The 17,922-nt window shown below is 37.7% G+C and overlaps 1 protein-coding gene across 1 annotated transcript in view; it reads left to right on the top strand.

The window, feature by feature from the left end:
- LOC145669676 (beta-mannosidase-like) overlaps positions 1-17,922 on the top strand; it is a 186,983-nt gene that overhangs the window by 66,016 nt on the left and 103,045 nt on the right. The window contains exon 10 of the mRNA XM_081737932.1: positions 4,641-4,819. Within this exon, the coding sequence (XP_081594058.1) occupies positions 4,641-4,819 (179 nt within the window). The remainder of the gene's footprint in view (positions 1-4,640; positions 4,820-17,922) is intronic.

The raw sequence follows: 17,922 nt of genomic DNA, 5'->3' as shown, positions 1-17,922 counted from the left end.
GTTTAGAAAAGTATTTATAAAAATCTAGACTTGTTCTTCGGATTCGCAAGGAACTTCTCTTGAAATGTGACAACTGACGTTGAAGAAGTAAACATAACAGTTGGGGAATGTAGCTTGAGAGAATGCCTTATTCGCTCTACCGGTGTAAAGGAGCAGTACTTCGTGACGTTTTATTTGGTATTGAGATTCTATCGCTAAGATTTCAATGTAACTTTGATGTTGTGTGTATTATGGTGTATTTAATGTAAGTTTAATTGCTACTCACAGAGGACAAGGATGTCAACTAATTTTAAAAAAAAAAGTAATCGCAAGAAGGGAAATTTTGGGATCTTTTAAAAAAATTGTTCTGTTGCTTCCCCCATGTATGCAGTATACTGGTAAGTATCAGTAAACGTAGTCCTTCGTTATTTAAATGAAGTAAAAATAACATCAATAGTGCAAATACAACGTAAGTTATAGCTATTAAAGAGAGAACGAGTTATTACCTTTAAACACCACAATTTGGCGGCCATTTTCCAATATGGCGGCCAAACCCGTCACCAGATATTTCAGGACCTTTAATATGTTGTTACATACACTTTCTCAAAGATATGTGCAAAATGTCAGCTTGTTATGGTTTGTTTCTGGGTTAATGTGTAAGAAAACTAATTGGAAGAAGGAAATTTAGGGGATTGTTAAAAAGAAATCCCTCCGTTACTACCCGCATGTGGAGTAAACTAGTAAGCGTGATACGTGGTCTGTAAGCGTAGTCCTTTGTTATTCGAAAGAAGTAAGTATAACATCAATAGTGCAAATACAACGTGAGTTCTAGCTATTAAAGTGAGAACCAGTTTTTAGCTTCAAAAATCACGGTTTGGCGGACATTTTCCAATATGGCGTCCAACCCTTCACCGGAAATTTCAGAACTTTTACCCAAAGGCATGTGCAAAATTTCAGCTTGTTACGATTTTTTCTGGGTGTACCTAATTTTTTGCTTAATTTGACTGGACTATAAATGCATTGATCAACAAAAGCTGGTACGAGTTGTCACTGTAACAAGCAATGTGTGTCATCCTGAGGGTATACTCTATCATAATACAAATCCTTTGCATCCTTTGATCAACATATATTACCCGTATACGAGAGTCACTACGAAAGTTTTCAGATGTGAAATAACTTACATACTTAAAATGAATTTAACACTTACGTTTTCTCAAAGTATTCACCATTACACTGCACACACTTTTGCATCCTCCAAAACCACTTTTGGAAGCAGAGTTACCAGTCTTCTTCTTCAAGTGTTGAAGGTTCATTCTCGTAAGCCACTACAGCTTCTTCAGGGCTGCAAAATCCCTTCCCACGCATGCAATCTTTGATCCTGGGGAACAAAAAAATTCACACGGGTCCAGGTCAGGGCTATACGGCGGATGAGTAATAAGTTTGACCTCCGTAGATTGTGATGTTGGCCGTGTGTGCGGACACGTTGTCATGATGAAGCAGTTCTCATCCCTCGCAATCCAGTTCTTGGACGCCGTTCCCGAAGCTTCTGCAACACTTTGGTAGGAAAACAGTGGTGTACCACTAAGCAGTAACAGTCCTTTGTTCTTCAAGTGGAACAGTTGCAACATGGCCAGATTTGGTGAAGAAAGTTGCGACCATCTTCTTCCCCACACTTCGCGGTCGCTTCACTTTCGTGGGTGGATTTTCGTCTGGAAAGATCCAAACTGTAGACTGGCGTTTATTTTTAGGATCAAATTGATAGATCCAAGTCTCATCACCAGTAACAATGTCAGAAACGCGTCGAGAATTGTTTCCATCAAATCTTGAAAGCATTCCTTCACACCATTCCACACGCATGCGCTTCTGCTGTTCAGTCAAAGTGTGAGGCACCCAACGAAATGAAACCTTCCTGAGCCGAAGATGATCATGAAGAATTTTTGTTACTGCTGGCTATCCAATGTTCACTGTAGATTCAATGTCCTTGAAAGTTGTTCGAGAATTTTCTCGAATCATTTGTTCCACAGCGGCAATGTTATCATCTGACACAGCTGTTGCCGGACGTCCAGCTCTCTCTTAATCTTTAAGTGATGTCCCGCCTCTTCTGAATTCACCAAACCACCGAAAAATTGTAGCACGGGAAGGAGCAAGGTCCCCAAATGCCCCTGCAAACCGTCAAGGCTTTGTGTCTCGTTCAAACCACTTTTGAAATCGTAAAGGATCATTGCCCGAAAATGTTCTCTTTCGAGCTCCATTCTAGACAGCCGAATACTGCTCACATCAACAAACAAGTGAAGGCGATACGGTCACGCCGATAAGCGAGGCGAGTTGAAAATTGCTTCGCTTCTTCGCTCTGGATACCACTACCGAACGCAATTGTTGGAATTCAAATATTGTGCCACAACAATGCGTATCTCAAAACTTTCGTAGTGATCCTCGTACCTTATTTTTAACTTACTGAAAGTTATGACATGGATATTGTTTCTTAAATAAAGCTTTATGTACCTATTTTTAGAGGCTTCTGCTTCCTTTTGCAACAGGCAAAATTAACTTCTCTGCTTATGCAACTTGTCAATGTAAATCGACATTAACCTTCCACGTACTGAATGTTTCTTCTCGCGTGCGTCTACGATCACTAGCTTTGCCAGACCTTAAAAGAATCGAGATCTCCCTAAATGACGTTACTCGGATCTGCACTCTTGACAATTAACGCGAGTCCAAAAATTCAAAAGAAACGGCCGGAACTGATCAACAGAAAATATGTCGTTTACAACGCTGACATCAGACCACACACGCTTTTAACGATCCATCAGAAATTTAGAGAATTTGGCTACAAAATTTTAACTCATCCACCATATAGCCCAGACCTGGCACCGTTAGATTATCATTTGTTGATCACTGCAGAATTTTATGAATGGTATTAATTTAGTGTGAAAAGAAGTCTGTGAAAACCTCGTGTTAAAATTTTCTGATCAGGAACCACAATTGTTCTACAATGACGGAATTGTAGTTTTGCTGGGAAAATGATAGAAGGCATCCACTAAAATGGTGCACATGTGGCTCCATGTTACGAGGGCGAGTCAGAAATTATCTACACTTCATTCTACAGTTTATTTACATGAATGTAGGGTTATACTATGCATATCATTTTTCTACGTAATCTCTCTCTCCTTATCAATGCAGTTGGCCCAACGGTCAATGAGCTTACGTATTCTTTCCAAATAAAAGGTTTTCGGTTGGTCGTGAATCCACTTTTGCACTGAATTTTGCACGTCTAAATCTGAGGCAACCGAAGCTCGTGGTGGATCATTTAATGGGCAGAGCCATGACTGATGTTCAAAACAGATGCTACCTCATCGAGAGTGATTCGCCTCTTCGCCGGAACTATCTCTCGAGCTTGCTGAATATAGTCATTTGTAGTGGAGGATGATGGCCGTCTTGTTCCCTCTTCATGTGTTACACTTGTTCGACCACTTTTAAACTTCTCGAGCCACAAAAACACAGTTTTAAGTGATAGCGCACTTCTCCCATATTGCGATGATAGTCTGCGATGAATGTCTGACCCTTTGACACCCGCCGACCAGAGGAATCGGATCACTGCTCGTTGTTCCTCTTTGGTGCAAACTTCTAATGGAGCAGCCATGATATATCTGCAACAGAATGAAGAAAAATGGAGGAATTAAGATCACACTTTTACAGCATTACCACAACAGTATAACAATAAAATATGCGAGGACAGAAGACAAAGTGCGCAATGTAAGAAAAGTTATGACAAAAATGTGGATAATTTTTGACTCGCCCTCGTACTTTCAAATAACAATGAATACATTCTCAATTGTTACCTTCAAACGCTCAATACATTTTAAACAACCTGATATTAAAAAGAGATGAAGATTGGAACATTTTCCTAGCGTATACAGGGTGTTACTTAAATGTGTCACCACCGTGCTCGTGGGTTTTCTCGGGGTTCTCCCGTTTCCTCCCACTTTCTTCATTCCACCATTTCATTCATTTCTCATCATCACCGTCTCCTTTAGCCTAACCGGCATAACCGTGGGACGTAAAATAAAAGATTTCATTTCATTTCATTAAATGTGTCACACAATATTTTGAGAACAGATATTTCACAATCGTTTTAGGGAGGCTGCTTTGGGGTATTTGATCACTCTCCAACTATCTCCCGAAAAAATTGGTATGAAAGTACTGGAGCATTCTTAAACATGGATATTTTGATAGTTCACATACGGTACTCGTTCCTCCGTGATGTCTCGACCCGGAGGACGGTCCCATAGTAGTGGAGCTATGAACTTATAAAGTTAACTTATTTCACGTTTTCGGGACCCTATAACTCCGAAACTACCCAGTTTTGAGCAAAGATCCATATTAACTTTTTTTCTTATTTTTATGTTAGGAATGTGTTCCCAAAATACTGTGATATATTTATGTGACACCCTGTATACTCGTAGAAATTACTTGTATGACATTCATTAGTTAAGAACTTATTTCATGATTTACAGTTCCCGTAAAGCGAAACAATATTCTCTATTTAAGTACTTTCCCCTAACGATTGTATCTGAATTTATAACTTGTAGTCCAATCTTGGTAATAAATGATTAATTAACATTTTGCTGGCGAAAGGACTAAAGCAAACTAAATTATTTTAGGCTTGGAGATGTGGATTATTATAAAAACGACTATCTAAAGCTATATGTGGATACGGTTCAAACGATTGTACTTTCCTTGGACCAATCACGGCCTTTTGTTACATCCAGTCCCTCTAATGGAATCAAGAAAGATAAAATAGGTTACTTTAAAGATATTGATGGAGACAATTCTGGAGACAGTAAGTGGATATATATATATATATATATATATATATATATATATATATATATATATATATATATATATATATATATATATATATATATATATATATATATATGGTATTTTATCTGCTGCACATATCATATATACACCTGTTGATTCGTGCATACATATAAGTGTTGATAATATTTTATGTGTTTTTATATTGTTCTACAGAACTAATAATATTGGTTGGTTGATGAAAATAATCAGTGTTACTGTCCGTGACCAAAGTAGAGTTAAAAATTGAGGTTAAAATTGAATATAAAGGAAGTGAAAGGAATTTTTTTAACGATATGTGAAAGGACTATTATTGTTTAATTTAAAATTGAATATAAAGGGAGTGAAAGGATCATTCTTGTTTAATTTAAAATTGAATATAAAGGAAGTGAAAGGACGATTCTTGTTTAATTTAAAATTTAATATAAAGGTAGTGAAAGGACTATTCTTGTTTAATTTAAAATTTAATATAAAGGAAGTGAAAGGAGTATTCTTGTTTAATTTTAAATTTAATATAAAGGAAGTGAAAGGACTATTCTTGTTTAATTTAAAATTGAATATAAAGGAAGTGAAAGGACTATTCTTGTTTAATTTAAAATTTAATATAAAGGTAGTGAAAGGACTATTCTTGTTTAATTTAAAATTTAATATAAAGGAAGTGAAAGGAGTATTCTTGTTTAATTTTAAATTTAATATAAAGGAAGTGAAAGGACTATTCTTGTTTAATTTAAAATTTAATATAAAGGAAGTGAAAGGACTATTCTTGTTTAATTTAAAGCTTTCAAAAATTTATCGGAAGGATTTTTATAATTTTATTTGTTTTCTTCTTAAGGTTTAGAAATCTAATTTTATAATGAACTTAAGCACGCCTGATCTATGTTGCCGTTAGCGGAATATTTATCGTACCTGTTAGACATATCTTGTATCTTTCTTCGTCGAACAAGAAACGTATAATTTAAGAGTATGTAAGTTAAGGACGTATAATTAAAAAAAAAGACATAATAAATGAGAATAATGAATCAATGAACTACGTTGCATTACCATACCTTAGTACAAACATCTCACAGTCATGGAAGAAAGAAACCAATTGAAAATGTTCCAAGATCATTGCCAGAACGAACTTAAAAAGAATTAATTTTTCTTATTAACTTCTACAGGCTTTATACCAATTGTTCTTTGTATTTTATTATTATACTCATTAAACAATTCTTGTAATATATCTATCCATTTGTAATTTTCTTGAGTACTTAATTTTATATACATGTTTTATTAAAGAGTTCTGTTAAAATGTTCTACGATAGGTTGTTTTAGGAAGATACATGCTCAACATGGAGGGCTAAAAATTGAAAAAAACTCGCAAAATATCTCTCTATGAATTACGGTTCTATGACTCCTTCAATCCCCCGAAATCCGAACTTTTTGGTCAATATCTGGGGAACTGTGGCCACCGGTTACTATTTGGTACCAAACTGTTTACCATTCTCTTAGGTATTAATCAACACCAGTATGATCTCTGTATGACTTAACGGTTTCTGAGATATGGCTTCTTAAATCTCTGGAAATCGGAACTTTTTTTCTTGGCCAATATCTCGGGAACGGTAATAGTGATGCGAAAAATTCCATCACTTCTTTCAGATAGTATTTGAATGCAATTCTCAAAATTGAAAACTTCGCAAGTAACACACATACACACAAACACACACACACATATATAGAGAATACAGTAACGAACTTTTTAAGTTCGTTAGAAATATGCGAAGTACCTAATCTACTTATGAAGTCCAACATAACTGTCTGCTGTGATCAACATGAACGTCAATTGTACAATGTGTTTCTAACCAATTACACGGAAGGATCATTACAACCTATCAAAATTTAAATAATGTTTAGAAAATAAAAGTAGTAAACTCCATCAAGACCGCAGAACTTATTTTTCAGTCCATATTGACTGAATTGTTGGTTTAGAAGCATCTAATAATGATGGTCTTTCTACCCGATTCACTCTGCTTTCAACACACAATGTTTGCTGTAAGTCGCTGGACACTCGCAGTTATTCAGTTCTTAATTCACTGGAATAGTGGATTGATTGACGTAAACAATTTGATAGGTGTGGTTCCTCCATAACATGTTGTAAGAAGTAACTTTGTAAACACATTATAATAGTTAAGCCGTATTATATTTGCATTTGAGTACGCCAAAGGATGAACGCGTGTTCACATTTGACAGAAATGGTTACAAAACCACAACGGATCTATTTGGAGAATAATGAAAGATACCTATATAAAAAAACACTTGATCTACATAATTTAAAAGAGATTTTACTTCTGAATTGGTTAAATTATCATCCCTTGGTAGTGATGTAACATGTATTCTTCTATGGTTAAAAGATGTAATTTGTACATAGAATATGATGAAGGACACTTTGAATACTTCATTTAAGTATCCTACATTCCTAGCCTAACTAGTAATAATTTCATAATTACGTAGCTGGTAAACAATTCATCTAAAATGCATTTTTGTTAGATGATGTTATGGTCCACTCTCGTATTTTTTTGACGCCGATGGTAGTCTAAATAGTAACTAGCCAATGTCAATACTGGACGAAAGAGCTGCCACTGGTAATATTAGAATGCTGTATGCAAGAGATACCATTGGAAACATTAGGTAGTAACCCTCTATTGTAATCACTGTAGGAAAAACCAGAAACTATTCCATTTGTCATCCAAGATTTTCATGTGCACTTCAGTGAGGCAGAGGGAAGGAAACGATATACAACAGAATTATGCCTATGACGTTTCAGTCGTTTCCTCAAGAGTGCAATCGAATTAGTAACTTGAAAACAGCCAAGAAAATGGCAGTATGAAAAAAATCAGGTACCATTTGAAGAGTTTGGCTCAATTAACAATATGGGAAATTTTATAGACAGCTACAGGGTTTGTCCGGAAAGTAATAGGACTGGGTCGATTAAAAAAAAAATATTGAGCCAATCGTTACAATTCTTTAAAAACTTTCAAAATAGGCTCCTTCTGCGTCGATGCAGCGCTGCCAGCGCGGTTTCCAAGCATTGAAGGCGTCACGGAAGTCATTCTCCGGAATAGCCTTGAGAGCCGCGGTGCAAGCTGCTTGGATCCCCTCTGTCTTCTCAAAATGCTTGCCTTTCATCGGGCGTTTCAGGCAAGGAAACAAAAAGAAGTCCGGGGGGTCACATCTGGGCTGTAGGGCGGCGGCTGCGGAAGCGTTGGGATGACGGCCTTGGTCAGGTAGCTGTCCACAAGAAAGGCGGTGTGAGCCGGGGCGTTGTCGTGGTGCAGCTTCCAGTCGGCTCCGATGTCTGGTCGGACCCGATTGACCCTTCGTTTGAGTCTTTTGAGCACTTCCACGTAAAACTTCGTTTGTCAAGAGGAACAAATTCATGATGGACGATGCCTTTGATGTCAAAAAAGACAATGAGCATCGTTTTCACTTTGGATTTGTTCATTCTTCCCTTTTTGGGCGAGGAGACGCCGGCGTGTGCCAATCGGAAGATTGCATCTTTGTCTCGGGATCATACTCAAAGATCCATGATTCGTCACCTGTGATTACGTTATTCAAAAATTGGGGGTCACTTTCACACATGTTCAAATTTTCTTGGCACAATTCCACTCGCCGCAATTTCTAGTCGTCAGTGGGCGGAATAAAATCAGTCCTATTACTTCCCGGACAAACCCTGTATGTCCGTTTGTCTCTCCGTTGACAAGTAACAGAGCAAAAATGGTCTGATACAGGAAAACACAGTCTTTTTGGAATCGAATCAGCATCTCAAGGATAGATATCATTTCGTCCTTTAGCCGTTTAGTCAAACCAGAAGTAGCATAAATGAACGACGTTCAGTTTTAATGTTGACCACCATAGAGCAAGATGAGAATACATAATTAGAAGTGGTTTTTTGCAGTCGTTTCAGCGTACCAAGAGTAGTTTTCATGTCCACCCTTATTTCTGTACTAAAACTGGAAACGGTAGAAGTCCATTATAGCTTTCTGTTTCAATTATCATTATATTGCGAGCGGAGATAATGATTAGAAATAATGTAAGTAAAAGGCTAATAGTCTCTGCAAGAAACAAACCTTATCTCTAGGAAGTATTTTCGAAGAACATCGTCTTCATCATCAGCCTAGGCATACTTCAAAAAGAATTTAAACCATAAAAAGAACTTTAAAAATGTACGAAGTAAAAATCTTCTTGTCACTATAATTAGACATATGTTAATTCTAGTGTCTAATAATTAATTCTAATATAGATTAACATATGTCTAATTATAGTGACAAGAAGATTTTTACTTCGTACATTTTAAAAATTCTTTTTATGGTTTAAATCCTTTTTGAAGTGTGCCTAGGCTGACGATAAAAGACGACGTTCTTCGAAAGTACTTCCTAGAGATAAGGTTTGTTTCTTGCGGTGACTATTAGCCTTTTACTTACACTATTTCTGCTTCAATATTTATTTTAATCTAGCGAGTTATCGACAAACTGATTTTTGATATGGCATCAGCGTCCCAAGTTCTATAAGTCCTTTCTCTGGCTTTTCCTTTTAGATTATAACAGAGCGATATAGACTTGCTACTTCTGATTTCAGTGTCAAATTCGTATAGTTGGAAATTCTATTCTAGTTTCTAAATGAGAAACGAAACTCACTTGCTCGCGTTACAGCAGAGATTCACGAGTTGTGCTATGCTTCCCATGCTAGATTAGACTTACCAACGCGAGAGAGTAGTGGAGTTAAACAATGATTAATTATGTAAATAAGTTTGACACTCCATAAATACCTCTGTGTTCTGTGTTTGCTTCCGTTGCAGGAATATGGGTCAATTCATAAGGATAAGTTACATATGACTGCTGTAAATAGTATATTGTGGAAGTATCGGTGAAACACGAAAAGTAAGCTGCACAATCACACTTAACCACAGATATATGTACACTCATGTCCAAAATGATGATCGCATTTCTATAACTGTCTTCTTGTAAGAATATAATTTCATAATGATTTTGCAGGGTACTTTTAATACTTATACTATGTGTATAATCAGGAAATGTATATTTGTGGTAAATGTCATAGGAAAAGAATTGTAAATTCGAAAATTAGAATGAGTAAAACAAAATGTTGCTAAATGAACAAGAAAGTTTTATTTTAGTTTTGTTGTTCCTGTTTACTGCTCTTTTGACATGAAATTTGCCACATACATGTCTCTGCCGATTATACACATACTAACACTATAAGAAATACCGGGCGAATTCGTTATCAAATTATATTCCTACAACAACGTATTTATAGACATGCGACAATAATTTTGGACATAATTGTACGTACAGATCTTCGGTATGGGAACGTTTTGTGACGAAACAGATGTCTAATCAAGTTCTTGCCAGCCCGTGCTTGCTTGTGGTTTCCTTCCCTTTACAGAAGGAGCCTGTTTTCTTAAGTGGTTTCACTCACCTTAATATGATATTTCATCATTGAATTTTACCTATATATAACTCCGAATTGGATATACGGTTACTTAGCGTATTCGAGTACGTATCATCAGCTCAAATCTGTCTTCAACATGGGGAAGGGGGGGGTAGACGGAGCGGGTAAGGCAGCTCCCATAATCTTTTTTTTAACACCTTCAGTGCGTAATTTTCAGATGCGAACCACTGTAAAAAAGTGTAGTTTTTTTTTAGAACTTTGGAATTTGTTACCTTTTAATAACCCTTGAACCTCTCAAGCAATCACTATGATCTTTGTTGCTTCTAATTAGCTACTATAACATGTCATTGTCGTATTTATGGTTATCATCATCATCATATGGTAAGGTTACACAAAATTTGGGAATGCCTCAACAGGTCAAGCCCAATTTTTCTGTGTGGTCTCTTGCGGTTCCTAGGTGAGCGCAAACTCGCTAAATATTGTCGGGAATAACATTACCCATACTATGGGCAAGTATTTTCGCCATACGCAATACAAAATAGCCAAAGCAAAATTAAAGCGTATATATACGCCATCCGCACAGCAGGTGCGTTTTGAAGACACGATTTAACTCGCCACCCACACTGAAGGGGTTAAGCGATGTTGAAAATATTTATGAATTTGAAAAACAATGCTGTGGAGGATCAGGGGAGCAGGGTTGTCTTCAATATTCGGAGGCCGACAGATATGAGGCTTATTCTAGGGAGGGAGGGGGGGGGAGATAAGTCTTATATTACGGTAGATGAATATATGTCTGAGATGAATCTGTTGTATATTATACAATATTAAACAGCAAGGGACTACAATTTCATCTCACTTTCCTTCGTGGCAGCGGACACAAATCATCACACTTCTTCCCAAAACACATTTCAAATCGGATTAGTAACGGGGATACAGTCCCCGTCAGTTCCATGATTGAGGGGACATGTCCCCCATTCCCCTGAGATTTTCGCCAGTGGTACGTACTAGACATTTTCTGTCGCTGATGGTGTCGTTTTGCATAATAGCAGTGCCATTCGTTGACAGTTTAGAAAATGTCGAGTTTGTCAGTGGTATGAAATGGAATTTGCAGTGATTTCCAAGTTACATCGCTATTTCCACACTAAATTCATGAGAATTGCTACGGGTATCTCTTTCCTTCTGTAGCATTCAAAAGTATACGATAACATAGTGAAATCATTTGTATAACTATTTAAGGCTTACAGATATATAAAATCACTACTATGCGTTCTACTGTGACTATGTATGATCAACAACTGAAATATTCGCTGATCCCTTTAAAGTACACTCAATAGTATAGCACGGCATTTCCTTTAACAAGTTTACTATACTGGTTATTATAAGTCCTCAACTATTCAGGGTTCACACTAGTGCTCTCAACGGGTCGGGTCGGGTCGGGTTGAAGACAGACCCGACCCGACCCGTGACCCGACCCGACCCGTGATCCGATCCGATTGACCTGACCCGATAACCTGACCCGAACTGACCCGATTGACCCGACCCGACAACCCGACCCGAGCTGACCTGATTGACCCGACCCGAATAACCCGACCCGAGTAGCCTGACCCGACAACCCAACCCGAGCTGATCCGACTGACCCGACCCGACCCGACCCGAGTCGGGTTGGGTCGGGTCACGGGCCGGGTCGGGTCAACCCGATCCGTTTGAGAGCACTATGGTCACGACACTGGGTGAACGCCAAAATGCACTTCCATTGGGAACTAAACCCGGACCACGTGTACCAGTCTTACACGTTAACCACTAGCTAGATCAAGCGGGGAATTTGTATATGCATCTTAATGAATATTTGGCACTTTTGAGATTTGATTATTTCTTTTTATAACTGATACCAATGTCCGACGTGGGAGAAATTTATTTATTATTTTTTATTTTTATTTATTTATTTATTTAAGCCTGTCTCAGACGGGACTGAAGTAAGGCTGCGATTCAGGCTACAACTTGAACAGCTCAACTTCCATGCAATTTCTTTTATCCTGAGATATTGTAGAGGTCTCACACGATCCTTAAAACTAAGTAGGTTTTACCAGCAGAGCCTCTCGTGGCCGCTGTATTAAACACGAGAAACACTTGAAGAATGTTTTACGTACATGCTAAACAGCTGTCGTAATTGTAAACATTACTTCTTGAGTTGCGCAATATGAGTTCATCTGAAGATGATGATATAGCGATAGCAGTGGTATCAGCTATGTTGGTAGCACAAAAATCGAAAAAAAGGAGAAAAAACAGAAGTTGCTGGGCCAGGGAGTGGATTCTTCGCCGCAATAACGCACATGAAAGAACCGTATTTTCAATGGTAAATAGTGAAGTTCTTTCAGAAGATCCACGTTCATTCAAAAAATTTTACAGAATGAACTATTCGGATTTCCATACACTGCTGGAATTAGTAACTCCGAAAATCCAGAAAAAAGATACAAACATGAGGGAGTCTGTATCAGCTGAAGAAAGGTTTGTAGATACTTGCATGAATCAGGTAAAAGAAATGTAGTCTACTTGGGGGTACAAGGAACAATCAATTTCATGCAGAATTAGTTTGCCTGAAAATAGGCTTGGTACAGTTAAAATTTAAAGCTTTTCGGAATGTTCTAGATCAGTGGTCCGCAGATGAGTATCATGGGTAAATCATGTTCTGATTATATATATATATATATATATATATATATATATATATATATATATATATATATATATATATATATATATATATATATATATATATATATATATATATATATATATATATATATACTTATTTTCAAATTAGAACATAACTGAAGTATTTTAGGTTAAGCTTCGGACACAATGTTTAGCAAAAGGGGTCCAGCTATTTTTTTTTCTCTCTAGGAAATGTTACAATTTCGGTATTTTCTGGTCACATTAAGCTAGTTTAGGTTAGCTTTGATTATTATTACGTTAGTGTAGAGTCCGGCATAATTTTCGGATTAACTGCTGTATCTCCGGACCAATTTTAGAAAATTTACCAGATGAATTGGAGAATATATTTTGGTTTGTGAGGAAGCGTGAGTGAAAGTCAGGTGAGGGGAATAGTTGAAATTAAGAAAATACTTGTAGTTGCTTGTTCTTTTTGATGTAAACGACACGATATGTAAAGGCGGAAGGAATTATTTGGCGGAGAGGTACACTTAGGCCTATTATGATATATATGAAAGGCAGTGCGGAAATGGTGAACAGTTTATCGAATCTAACTTAATTTAGTACATTTTGGTACTTTTTTGGATGGCACTTACTATTTCCTCCAAAGCTGTGCAACACTAATGCTATACATTTTATTATATATAAAGTGTTTTCCCACTATCTTTGTTTATGCGTATACCCACCTTTGGCTAACGCGTCCCTCTATCGCTCGGGCCCCCCTGCTGCGCCCCTACCCCGATTTAGTTAGGTAGCATTTGTGCTTTTTAGTGGCCACCTAGCACAAGTTGCTTCGTGTTTTTAGCACTGGTCTTTATGCCATACGTCGACACTGTATTTCGAACAATAATCACTACCAAGTGAGCCAGTGTCAAAATTTAGAATTTTGGGGGAGAAATTAAATAATGTTCCTTTTTTCTCGAGTTTCATGTGGTTGGGTGATACAGTAGTAATGCCTAAGTTTCGAAAAAATGATAGAATCTTGCTTATTTCTATTATTATTAGGTTAGGTTATATTAGCTCTAAATCCCCATAAGCATTCCGCCAGCGGGCCGCTGTAGGCCCATCGACGTGCGAATGGCGGACGCCGCCTCCGGGCCACCTGCTCGATTACACTAATTACGCCTTCGTCCCGCCGGCGGGGTATCCGCCATAATCGCGCTGCTCCCCGCCTTTAGCCGATATCCAGCCGCTGAAATCTCCCCACGTATTTCCCCCATATGCAAGACGTAATCGGATTTACTGCAAACCACGGCGGATTGCTCCCAAAAATTTCTCTTCATGCCGCCTTTAATCATCTACTCTCAATTTTGGGAATGTATTGGCACTTAAGCACTGAAACCTTTATACCAATACATGGTTAAAATACAAAGATTTAACACCATTTTTATTCAAGAATTCCATTCCCATCCGGAGATTGGTGGGCTGTACAACGCAATACTTTCCAAGCATATCTGAACTACTATCTCGTAATTGTCAGTGAGAATTGTAATTTTGGAGTTGATTGTTTGCAATGAGCAAAGCTTTAGGCAGTATTTTTTACATTTTGCCAAGTAACAAATAATGTAACATGTTCTGCTGTAACCGGTCACGAAAATAGTTTTATAAGCCAACGAACCGTGTGACAATAGTTACATGAGTACAGTGCTTCCACCTGTTTCTCTTATATCCTAGGTCTGCAGACGTTATCAGGTTCTCTTCTGTTCATATGAAAACCAGAACAAATGACGTTCACCACGCGAAGAGTGAAGAATTGTGGGTAATGCAAAGCAAATCCGTGCCCGCCACACGACCGTAAGCAGGGACAACCGCCACGATCAGCGTATGGTCCGAAGACTACAACCGTCGCAGTACCGCGTTCGCGGGTACCCTGACAAAACCGTCATCGGACCGCCAGTGGTTGCAGTTACTCAACCGACTCGATGCCCCGCCTCGTTCCCGCTCGAAATCCGCTTATATACCGCCATAGTAGCGATCGGCCCGACGATGTGCGGCGACAATTGCTTATGGGGATGATTGCATCTTCCATTTCTCCTGTAAATTTTGCATTTTTTACGTCCTTTTGGACCCCTTCTGCTAATTATTTACCAGCTTCGTCTCTTAGTCTAACCTAGGAATGAGAGTAATGGGACAAAATATGCAAGATCCATACCCGTGGGTCGACGATGAAAAACTCATCTTGTTAATTCAAGAGGCGGCGGGGATAGGGGGCAAACACTCTAAAATTTGTCACCATATTCCTTCATAGAATGTAATTAGGTTATTAATCTAACCTAAAACAACGTAATGTAACCTAACCACATACCTTAGGTTAGTTTATACAGCAATAAAAATAGTTTTTCTTTTAATGCAGATTTTATGAAGAAATATAACCGATTTTAGGTAGTTAGTTCTTCCCCCATCGTATATGTAAATAAAATACGTAATCATATTTTTAGTCTTTAACACAGCTGCTCCTCAAGAGGCCTTTATGCCCCTGTACTCTTAGTGTGGGAGAAATATACGGTGGTGGGTGATAGCTTTAGAGGAGGAGCACTTATCAATCGTCCCCGTGCCTTGTACTTTTGCAAGGACTTGAAGAGTTTGATAGAAGGGCAACTAAGTAAAGATGAGTGAAATAGTACTCCGGCTCTCGAAAACACTTCCGCAAAGTTGCACTTTCTTCTACGGAACTCTCGCAGTCCTTGCGCAAGTATACGACAAAGGAAACCTAACCAGTTTAAAAACAGCGCAGGCCTATTTCTGTCAAAATGCGGAGTTCTCCATACATTGGGAATCAAACACAGATCTCCCGCGTCAAAGTGTGTACACTAACCGTTTAGTAACGGTACTCCCATCGAGAATGAAAGCAGGTCATGCATTTGACTTGTGTAACAGAGAAAACATCCTTCAAACAAACTTTTAACTAAAATCACTATAAACAAATCAGTCTCCATTTTCATTGTTTTTCTGTTTAGTTGGTACAAAATATGGATTAGTTCTGTTCCTGTTGATCGAAAAATGCTTCTCTTAGTACGTTCATCTCGGAAACGCCATGATGAATACCTTAAATAGAAACGAATCAAAAATGCAGAGGAAAGTAAAATTAAAGATGAAACAAGAAAACTAAGTGCTGAAGTTACGAAATTGGATGCAAAAAAGGAATAAATGGAATTATGTTACAAACAAGAACAAGACGCTCTCGTAGAACAAATTCAACAACTGAAAGCAAAACAAAATTCTGCTTTAAAATGTTAATGTGAGGATTAACATGTCTCAGAATTGGTAATATCATGACTGATAGTGGGCCACGGTAGCTCAGTGGTAGAGCATTCACCTCTGATTCAAGGGGTCTTTGGTTCGATTCCAGCTTGGGCCAGGTGAACTCGTGTGCGTAGGTTTTCTTGTGGTTCTCTCGTTTGCTCCGACTTCCTTTATTCCACCATTTCTCATCATGACCGTCTTCTTTAGCCTAATCGGCAAAACCGTGGGACGTAAAACATAAAATATTCCTTTTTTTTTCATTTTAGGACTGATACTAATAGGTTTCAAGGAGAGTTGGCAATATATTCTTGACTGCGTGTTATATTGGTTTTTATTGTTTTTATAAACAACAACAACAACAACAAAAGTAATTTGCAATTTTAAGATATGTGATACTGTATCATTATTATTATATCATTGATAAATTTTGTGTCAATAACAATTACTCGTGTTGAACATGACAAATATGTAAATGATAATTAAAGAAGTGTGTTGGATGGGTATGGGTATGGAGGAGACCGTTAAAAAAGAGTATGATAGAACTTACCCCATATCTTCCCATTTATATTCGAGAATTTAGGTCAGGGAAAACAAGAATTTGTGTCAGGGAAGTCAATCTTCACTTTTTGTGGGAACCCTGAATTATCCACACCGGTCGGCAAGTGTTGTCAAACAATAGGGTTAGATAATTAAGAAAATACGCTTCATGTCTCCTCGTATTAGAAGTATTTTCCTTTTGTAAGGAATATGTTTTTTCTTCTTTAGATTGGCCGTTACACTACGTTTCTTGGCTACGGGTGAAGCATACACAAGTTTAATGTTTACCTCAAGAATTCCAGACAATACTATTAGCGTCATCATCCCGGAGACCTTAGCAGCAATATATGACGTGCTAGAAAAGGATTATCTGAAGGTATGTTCCATTATTATTGCAACTTTTCCATTGGAGTACTTAATAGCACAGAATCATTTTCACACATCCCTCCCCCACACAGATATACAAAGTGAGGTGTGGGCCCTTTTCCCAGGTTTTAATAAGTCCAAACGATGCGCTGTTCATTTGTTACAAAGTCCGTTCAAAATAAGTATTAGGACACCATTATTTCGCCTAACCGCTGTAATAAAAACTATTTAAATTAGTTCTTTTTTTTTAAATTAAGGGTTTCTCTTCGTTTCCCCCAACGTGTTTTCTGTATTGTGATGTCATCGAGGCATTATTCGGTATAATTACTTACCACGGAGGAGCTCTCATTTCCATAAAGAAAGTGTTTATTTCTCATGGAAAATTATTTATATTAAGGTGCCTAAGACATTACATAATTCTCTTCTCGTTTATTACGATATCTCGGAGTACAGTGTTGCAAACCATATCCAATGCAGCTTTAAGTGACAGGTTTCCTCAAAACGATATTGTCAAAAATGGAAAGTGATGCAGTAAACCGATAATTATAGTTTATATATTAAGTATATGGACGAAAGCAGGTTCATGCCAGATTTCAGTGGATCTAAGCTAGGATGTAAGTGATCTCCTAAAATTGCGACATAATCGTTGGCAGTGATTCGTCCGCTAAGTGTGACCACAGGACCCAATGAAAACCATGATATTGCGGCCCACAGCATCACCGAGCCGCCGCCATGTTTCACAGTTGGGCGGAGACACTGCAGATCATAAGCGTCTTTGGGCGT

Source organism: Thermobia domestica, chromosome 14, assembly GCF_964235325.1.
Source record: "Thermobia domestica chromosome 14, izTheDome1.hap1.1, whole genome shotgun sequence".
In the NCBI taxonomy this organism is placed as follows: domain Eukaryota; kingdom Metazoa; phylum Arthropoda; class Insecta; order Zygentoma; family Lepismatidae; genus Thermobia; species Thermobia domestica.
This window is presented reverse-complemented; position numbering and strand designations above follow the sequence as displayed.